Source organism: Gallinula chloropus, assembly GCF_964237585.1.
Source record: "Gallinula chloropus genome assembly, chromosome: 16".
NCBI lineage: Eukaryota > Metazoa > Chordata > Aves > Gruiformes > Rallidae > Gallinula > Gallinula chloropus.
In genome coordinates this window covers 12,428,073-12,437,582 of record NC_140101.1, presented here as the reverse complement: position 1 = coordinate 12,437,582, position 9,510 = coordinate 12,428,073, and the positions used below count along the sequence as shown (strand labels likewise).

Below are 9,510 nucleotides of genomic sequence, written 5' to 3'. Positions count from 1 at the left end.
CACAGGAGGCACACAGGAGTCCCCAGACTGCAACACAGTCCTCCCCCACCCCATCCAGCTCACCCTGGAGCTACTTAAACTCCAGAGAGGCTAACCAGAGAATGAAGAACTGGATGGACAGTCGATCTAATCAGCTAGTCTTTTATCTAGAAGTTACAACCCCCCTGTAGATTAAATATTTCCAGGCTAAATTAAGTCATCCAAAAGCTAAACGGCTGCTCTCTAATACCAGGTTACAGTCAGTGGAGAGAAACAGCCATGTCCAAGTGTGAACTGGCACATTCAAACCCCCAAGGCAGCTGGGATGAATCCAGTCCCCAAAGGACTATCCCTCTCCATAGGCTACAGCTGGAGTGGGAAGATTAGATTCACCATTTAGTCTTTAGCTACTGAAGTCAGAACAAATTCTTACCGGGACTTTGAAGGCTTCAAGAACAGAAGACAAGGTTCCTTTAATCTCAGAATTGCAGTTGCCTGACAGAGCTGTGCTGTGAGGTGCAGAGGCACCAGCCATGGACAACAGATAGGGAAAAAATGTAATAAAGCTGCAGAAGTGATTTGGGTGTAAATCAGTATTAATCGGGTGCAAATCAGTATTAATCAGGTGTAAATCAGTATTAGAGCAGCTTAAAGTGTAACAGTAACTTAAAATGTGAGGTGAACAGCCAAAGGCAATGTGAGGAAGTTTGAGGAAAAACCAAAGGCTATAACATGAAGGGCCTTTTAATGGAGCTCCTTTGCCAGGGCAGTAACATCCCCTTGGTGATAACGTCAGAGGGTGACATCACCCTACTGTTGGCCTTCCTGAAGTGCCAAGAGTGTGAAGTTTGAAAAAGTCATCAAATACGTGTTTTCTGCCAGATAAACACCTGCTGCAGATTCTGTACAGTGAAGGGGTTTCCACTGTCTCCAGGTGGTGTTTGGCAATGATCTACTCTCCTTCCAGTGATTCCCCATGGACCTCAGCACACGGAAGCGTGTACGACGTGAACATCTCCAGCGAGCTGCTCAGGCTGGGCTGCCTCAGTGTCTGCAGGGAGCAGCAGGGGCTGCTGGGGAGTCAGGTACCTCACGCAGCAGCAGCCACCTGGAAATGGTGAAATGTGCCGTGCAAGTGCTTATCTCTCTCCACTGAGCAGGAAGAGGGCTCAGGCTGCCAAAGGCAGTGACAGAGGTTTAACATGCGGACAGCTAGAGGAGCGGCACCCTGTCCCTGCCTTTGTCTGGCAAAGAGGTGAATTGCCACTCCACAGACTGGCCAACAGAGGATGTAGGAATCTCATCAGCCAAATTTTGCCAGCTAAAAGCAAGGATCTTACCTGGAAGTGTTGTCTATACACCTTCTGTAATCAACAGAGAAGGACAAGGGGGAAATTCCCTCTGGCTGGATACACAAGTCCCGCTGTCAAGTGTCCCTAAGGCAGCTCTACTCTGGCTGATACCTGAGCTCAGTCAGGATCCAAGCATGAGGCAATACTTCACTCTTGTTTCCCACTACACATGTTCTTGGAGCTCACCAAACACAAACACTTTGCCTGGGCTTTCCACAGACCGTACCTGCTGCTTCCTTTTCAAGCACAAACGGAAAGGAGCCGGCCAGCTTGTTTCATGAGTTCTTGGAGAGCACTAACCTGGGAACACGAGAAGCCAGAGGTACTACCCCCCCTTCAGACTGAAATCCACATCTTCCACTGCAAAACATCATGGTGCTCAAAGGTCTATAGGCATTTCTGGAAGGCATCTGCATAGTGCACATTCCACCATGCAGAATTCCCAGATGTAAACAGCAAGTGCAGCTAGATGAGAGAAGTGAAAATTCCAGTCCCTGCACTGAGATCTGTGCCAGCACTGAGCTCACAGGGCAGTGCAAGGTCTCCCAGGTTTTTGTCTGACATTCCTGACCCTGCTGGAATCATTCTTCTCAACAGAACAGCAGCACATGAATATCATGGTTTATCCTTTCCATTCATATGTCAAGACTTCCAAGTCAGGGAAGAGAGAGCTTTGAGCCCACTCAGTGGAAGGAGGGCACTGGGCCCCACTTGCCAGCTACAGACCAAATGATGGTGGGGAGGGTAGGCAGCCCCACCTCCTCTGCTGGCTCCCTGCTCAGCAGTTCTTTCCAGTTGCTGCTCTGAGGTCCCTACCACCCGTGTGCCATGTGGATGGCCCAACACGTGGCCATGGAGTCTCTCTGGTGGCCCTTCACCATCCAGCCCTGAGCTCCTCAGGGTGCCAATTCACAGCCATCATAAGAAAGACCACAGTGTGCCTCTTCCCAAAGCTGCTGCCCTGAACTGAGCATGGGAAAGAGCACTTTGGGACACCTCTTCCTTCTGTCCTGAAGGAAACTCAGAGAGTTGAGCCTTGTAACATCAGTGGGTCTAGTTACCAGCAGGAAGAGGGCATGAAGGGAAGGCTGTGGGACAATGAGCAAATCCTCATGAAATGCCTGGCTTTAACAGGATGTGGAGCAGCCCAGGAGGCTGGCTGGTGGGATGAGGAATGAAGGAGCCCAGCTCACTCTCTTAGTCAGTGATGTAATCGTTAATGAAGGCTTTGCATGTGCAAAACTCCTTGCTTCCTAAATAAGCATGAAGGCTCTCTTACCTCCTGGGAGAGCAGCAGCAGCATGTCAACACCAGCACGATTCAGCTCAGCAATATGTTGTGGGGTCCTCCTACATGAACATGCTTGCTCAAGACAATAAAAACAGCACAGGAGATGTCTACTCTAGTTGTTTACACTAGTCAGCCCCAGGTCTCAGGCGGATCTATCACCACTTGACCAAAGCTCCCTGGCTGCTCCCAGAACTTCACATCTGGAGCAGGCATGGAAACACACCAGCAGAAGGTGGAATTACGATCGTGTGAGCTCCTGCTCTGCATTGCCAGTGGAAGGATGAGGCCCAAACTTCTCTTGTGTCCCACAAATGAGCAGAACAGGCTGTAGAGCAGGTTGAATGACTGTAAGCAAAACAAGTACTCCCTCAACATGTTCAGCAACTTCATGAAGAACACATGAAGGATGCACAGGACAGCCCTAAACACCTGAAGAAGGGGCAGCAGTAAAAAAGCTCACTGGAGGGGTCTGGGAAGGATCATGAGGCTGTTGATATGCAACTGTCCCACCACATTGCAGGAGGCCAGTGGGTGATGCTCCCTTGCAAGAGAGAGAAGAGAGGTGGATACTTCACAAGCACAGCTAACTGCTAGCTAAGCAGCAGAGCCTACCACTCACTAATGTTGAGCCTTGGGGACTTTTGTATGTCCTTGCCAACTTTCCCAGGCTCCTGTGTAAGCTCCTAATGTCTCCCTGACTTCTCAGACCTTCAGGAAAAGACAGGCAGTGCTGAGGGCTGGGCTGTGCAGACACAATATGCCCAAAAGATGGAGATATTGCTCCCTAAGGCATGCTGCAGAGCAGCAGAAGTACCATCACCCAGCCTGCTGGAAGAGGTGTTAATCTAGCCTTAGGACACCAAGGGCCAGTCAAACCTGATGCAGCAGGAGCAGGGCACAGGTTTATTGCAGCCTCTTCTAGAGAAGAGGAGCCTTGCTGATTAGCATTTGTTGTACAAGAAAATAGAGATCAAAGTGGGGCAAATGTGAATTGGGGATGGGGAGGACAGAGGGAGGGTATCTACTGGGAAATTAGCTGCCACCTGCATCACCCAAAAAACCCCACGTACCAGGCTAACACCACAGCCAAACATCTGCATGGCAGCCTGAGAAGCTGGAGGACATCACAGCTGATGTCAGCTGTATTCATGGCACAACTCTATCACCAGAAGAGTTAGAAACACAGTCAGTAATTTCTAGGTGTTAACAGAAATATTTATGACTCCCATCACTGGTATTTCCATCTTCTTGGACACACAGAATCCAGTTCTGGAGCTCAAGATGGGCAATGAATTGTTCAGCATACCTCTAGAGGGGATCAGCAAACCTCTCCAGATGCTCAAGTGGTACTTCAGCACATCTCTGGGATGCAGACCACCTTCACCACATGCTCAGGATTAAACTGGTCCCACAGAAATGCTGCAAGTAGCCCACAACAGGTCTATGTTGATTTGTATTTCTGAAGGAAGGCTTCCCCTACAGGGGTTTGGAAGCAGGATGGGTCACAGGGAATGGTAAGGCTCCTACTGGTCCTCAAAGTGGTCTCATGAGGTGGCATACATCACAGGGACCATGCTTGCAGAACCAGTCATCAACCCTCCTAGATGCTGCTTACCCTCCCACAGGTTTGCTATCCTTCATCTACTTCTACATCCATCTAATTTAAACCTCTGGTGGAAAAATTTGCTCTGACTCAGTCTCTGGTTTCTGCTCACCTCATGTGCCAAGCCAATGGTGGGGTGAGACAGGTCAGTGGTTAAGGCCAACTGCTCTGTCAGGAGCAGCAGTTCTGACCTGAGGGCTTGGTGTGGCAGCAGCATGACTGAAAACTTTACTTTGTGGAAAGTGAAGATAGAGTCAGAAAGCTTGCAGTCTGCTGGCCCCACTGCTGGGGATGCAGCCAGGATGGCACTTGGCCATGTTGAACTTGATGTGATTTGCACAATCCCACCTCTGCAGCCTGTCCAGGTCCCTCTGGATGGCATCCCTTCCCTCTGGCATGTCGACCCGCCACACAGCTTGGTGTCCTCAGCAAACTTGCTGAGGGTGCCCTCAATCCCACTGTCCATGTCACTGCCAAAGGTGCTGGTCCCAGTGCCGACCCCTGAGGAACACCATTTATGAGGGGAAAAGCATTAGATACAAATACCAAAAGGTGATGTAAACACGGGAGCAGAGATGATGCAGAAAAACATTTAACTACCTAAAATACAGAAGAGGCACCACAGGGTGTCAGATGACACCCCTCCCTCTCCAAAAGGTCACAGAACATTAGTCTGAAGCAAGAAACTTCTGAAGTGAAACCCTGTGGGCAAACCACACACCTACCCTCCCACTGAAGGTTCCCTTCTTCACTGCTCACAGGAACAAGCAAGCTGGTACCTACTTGACATGAGGAGTGTTTACTAGAGGTTCATGTCTCTCAATTTTAAGACACCTGGGAAAGTTGGGGGAACAAAGTCCTTTGGAATACCCAGCCATGGGGTCCACAGGCAAAACACTTTCCATCTGCAAAACCTCTGAGATGGGGAAGATGGGCTTTCAGAATGTTTGGTTGAAGAGCCCAGCGAACTGCTCCCCATCGCTGCTGGAATGCTTGCCAGGTGCAGCCACTGGGAACGTCTGCTCTCTCAAGGACTTCAAACCCTGCTTGTAAAGATGTCTTGTTTACAAAATATTGGCAGGGGCATGTTTCCAACCTACTGGCACACACCTCAAAAGGGGTCACCTACCTCCAAATCCTGCATCCAGATAACTAACAGCTGGGAAGCAAAGTCTTCTCCTCGCAGAATCACTAGGTGGGAAAAGACCTTTGAGATCGTTGAGTCCAATCAGATCATCGCGTCCCATGTAGACTCCAGCACACCTCCCCTCTCTAACAGATGACCCTTTCAATGCACAGACAGTTTCTGCCTTATTCTCTCACCAGGCCCCACACACTTCAGTCCAAAACACACCCGGAGTGCTGGCTCAGCAGAGCACCATGATTATAGGTCTTTATTCTCAAATTAATAAAAAGTCAAAAAGCAGATGCCAAGGACCACAATCTGGCACCAAGGTTTCTGGAGCCTCCTGCCCATACACATAGCCAAGCATCCAGTTGTGACCACACGTTCAGAGCACAAAGGGCATTGTCATCTCCAGGCCCATAAATCCCACCACCTTGCTGCCTGCACCACATCAGCACCACAGACACGGCGCGATCTCCGCGCAGCTCCAGGAGAGGTGGTGCTGTGCTCCCAGTCGTGTTCCCATGGCATGGATAACCTGAGCCCAGGTTTAAATGGCATAGCAGGAAAGGGGTTAAAGTTTAAATGGCTGTTTTGTATATGAATTAATGTATGTAGCTTTGAGCCAAAATATCTACCATTAATTTTTCCACTTATTTCAGGAGCAGTAAGATACACAAAGTAAAGTTTATTTTGGTACTTGGTATACTTCACTCTCATTAAAAATAAATTAATCAGCAAATTCCTACACAGCTCAGCCTTCTTTTATGTAAATACAAGCCAGCTGTAATGAATTACAAGGTGTTATTATCTCACACACACTGTATAATACTTCACACATAAGAGGTTTCTCTGCTTAGCTCAGCTTTCAACAAAAGCATCTTAAATAAACTGCAAGCAAGTTGTTTGGTCTGTAATGTTTTCACAGAGAAGGGATACACCTCACACATAGAGGGTTTCTTTACATGACTCATTTTATAACAAGTTAAACTGAGGAAGTTCGCCTTGGAAAAAAAATAACAAAATGCCTTTTTTATACACAGAAGGCTCCCTGAGAGAAGATTAAAAAAAAAAGAAAAAGAGAAGAAAGGAAAAAAAAAAAAGAAGCAAGGCAGTGTTTGGGAGCCTATATTCTGCATCCCACTGCTCTTTACACAGAGAAGGGATGTCAAATACTCCCCAAACCCCACAATATGAAGAGAGCAACTTCAGAAGGAAGAGCAGGCACAGCCACACTTTCACCAGATTAAGGATTCACAAGTTAAGGATTATCACTGTTGACTTCTGTTTAATAGTTGTGTTAGGAGGGAGGCTGGGGATTACAGGGCTCACTCTTATCGAACGCACACGGGGCACAGAGAACACGCACACATCAGTTTTACCCAGACTGACATTTATTACTGACTAGGATTTTAGACAGGAAAGAAATGAAAACTGTTTAGCCTGGTGAAACATCATCCACCTACGCAGTACCTCAGCCTCTGCTGATTCCATCAGTGGAGCTCTTGCTCCCCTAATTACTTTGTTGGCATAATTTGCCTGCACAGCCAAATAAAGTTCTCGCTGGGGTTGATGGGTCTTGTTAAGAAGCCCCAGACCACTGCTTTAGGGGATGGAGGGCAGCACAGTCCTGTCCCATTAAGGGCCATAGACAGGAACCACGATGTTCTGTTCATAAAGGAGTTCTCAGGCCACAGCTCTAAAAAGAGTATGGAAATAGCAGCAAGGCAGACTGAAACATCCCGTGCTCTGAGGCAGCTTTGAGTGACAGCCCAGCCACACTTTGGCCTTTATTCTCACTAAGGTGGCTAGAGTCATAGAGGATTATGGGGACCATGCCTCCTCCTATCCTTGTGCAACAGAGCAGAGATCCTGAAAAGGATTTTCACAGAAAACCCTTCAGAATCTGTTAGAACAATTCCTTACTAAAGCAAAAATGGACCATCTTGCTATCAGGCTTTTAAAATACATGCACACCTAATATGCAAAGATCTGATCTGCATTCAGAGTCATTCAGTTAGCAGAGGAACACCACAGTGTTTCTACGTGGCAGCTCTCCAAGAGGTGCTAAGGACAGAAACGTCTTCTTGAGATAACATTGAGTCATGGCAAAATAGCTGGTTTCCTAAGGAGAGAAGGCTGGTCTTTCCATGTGTCGGCAAAGATCACTCAGTACCATAGAAAGGACAGAGGTTCTCAAACCAACTAGTATTTATTTGCAGGGGGAATATTTAGAGTATGGCTGTCCAATTTGCTACGAAGTCACCACCACGGACAGGATATCTAATTAAGTATTTTGTTTTCAACAGCAGATTGTCCTTCCTGACCTCAGCCCAGTCCCATCTCAGGCATGCTTCCCAAGCTGATCTGACAAGCTGGCGCCGCCAGCCTCAGAGTCCTTCGTCATTGTAAACAGGGGAAAGGGGCTTGAGGATGCTACGGGCGTCGCGCTCCACCAGCGGCCGCCAGCTGACCTCGCCCGTCAGCAGCAGGTCCTCCCCGCTCAGCGCGTCCAGGTGCTGCACCTGCAAGGACAGGACGTTAGCACAAGGAGTCCCTGTCACCCATTCAGGTTCCTCAAGAGCTACACAAACATGCTGCCTTCAAGAGAGCAAGCAGAACGGGGCTATTTCAGCATACCTTGCCCTCTGTGTGAAGTAGACCTAAAAGATCATCTACAACTTTAAAGCATCATGGAAAGGGTAGGAGGTGTCTGCAGAGCCACTGAAGTTAACTGTGGAAGATCTTCTACTAACGCCTTAGCTAATGCTTCCTCTGAAAGTTTGGCAGCAGGACAAAGAAGAGCCATGCAAAGCTACCATGAGTCATTTTATCTTCCCAGCACTTAATTCAGATGACACACTGCTACTGCCATCACCTCCATGGAGTGCTCTCATCAAAGTGGTTTCACTACAGAAAAACACACTGAACAGCAGGCAGCAGCTGGCGTAATGTAACATTTGTAATGTAAGACCACATGAGCTGGAGGAGATGAACATGGAATGAACACTAATTCTCAGGATACAAGAAATACCTGGGACCAAATGGGATTTTTAAGTTGCAATGTAAGCAAAATTAAAAACCCTCTTGCAACACAACATAGGGTGAACCTGCTGCCACAGGACACTGAACATGGGAAGGCTTGGATGGCCTCATGTGCAGCCAGGAGTTGGACTTGATGATCCTTATGGGTCCCTTCCAACTCTGGATAGTCTGTGATTCTAAGAAAAAAGTCCATCAAGGGTCAAAGACAAAAAAAGAAAGACAAAACCACCACCTCTAGCTCAGGAAGTCTGTGAATCCAGATTGCTAGGAGAGTTGACCAGGAAAATAGTACACATACTTGCCCTGTTACTATATTCTTCTCTGGCATTCAATAATAGCCACTGTTGAAGACAGGATCAGCAAGAAATTGTGGGAAAGACCTCATACATAACACTTATTGGAAACAAAAAATAATTACCCAAGGAATTTCTGAACAGGGGAAGGAATACACCAAAGGCCACAGAGGGTTAGACTGAAGAGCCACCTCAACACAACATCCTCTTTCTGACAGTTATCAACAGCAGATTCCCCAGGAGGGCTTAAGCACAACACGTGCATACAATGTTCTTTGCCTTGCTTATTTTCCCTCCCTCTCAAAATCTGTTAATTTGTGGATTCTGTGGTTGTTGTGGATTTAACAGCCCACTTCTGACACATTTTGTCAAGGCTCTCATACCACAGGTCCAGAAAAAGAGGAGCAGAATTGCTTCCAACATTCTGTGAATTTCTCTGCAGTTTTTTCCTCAAACTGCAATAAATATCAACCACATTTCGTATTTTTACCTTTTTGTCCTTAAAAATTATCACTGAATACAAAAAACACTTACATTTATGAGGAGAACTGAGCTACACAGTGCACAAGCTACAAAAATAACTCTTTAATATTCCAAGCAAGAGCATGAAGAGCACTTGTGCTCTGAGCAGTAAGTTACCTGCTTGCGCACATACTCCACGAGTAGCTCCAGGTGCCGAGGGTCCTCACAGTTCCTGTTGAAAAGGTTTCTCCAAAGAGCTGCTGCCAGTACATGATCATCAGACAAGATTCCCTAAAGGAAGCACAGAGAGGGAGATAAAACTGAACATGAAGAGGGTCTGAACACAAGACAACCGCGATA

The 9,510-nt window shown here is 47.4% G+C and overlaps 1 protein-coding gene across 1 annotated transcript in view; it reads right to left on the bottom strand.

Annotated features, from left to right (window-relative positions):
* Positions 1-6,777: 6,777 nt before the first annotated feature.
* The window catches only part of UQCC1 (ubiquinol-cytochrome c reductase complex assembly factor 1), a 47,291-nt gene continuing 44,558 nt past the window's right edge, over positions 6,778-9,510 (bottom strand). The window contains exons 9-10 of the mRNA XM_084271372.1: positions 9,328-9,441; positions 6,778-7,875 (exon numbers count right to left, since the gene is read on the bottom strand). Coding sequence (XP_084127498.1) covers positions 7,741-7,875; positions 9,328-9,441 — 249 coding nt within the window. The 3' untranslated portion in view covers positions 6,778-7,740. The remainder of the gene's footprint in view (positions 7,876-9,327; positions 9,442-9,510) is intronic.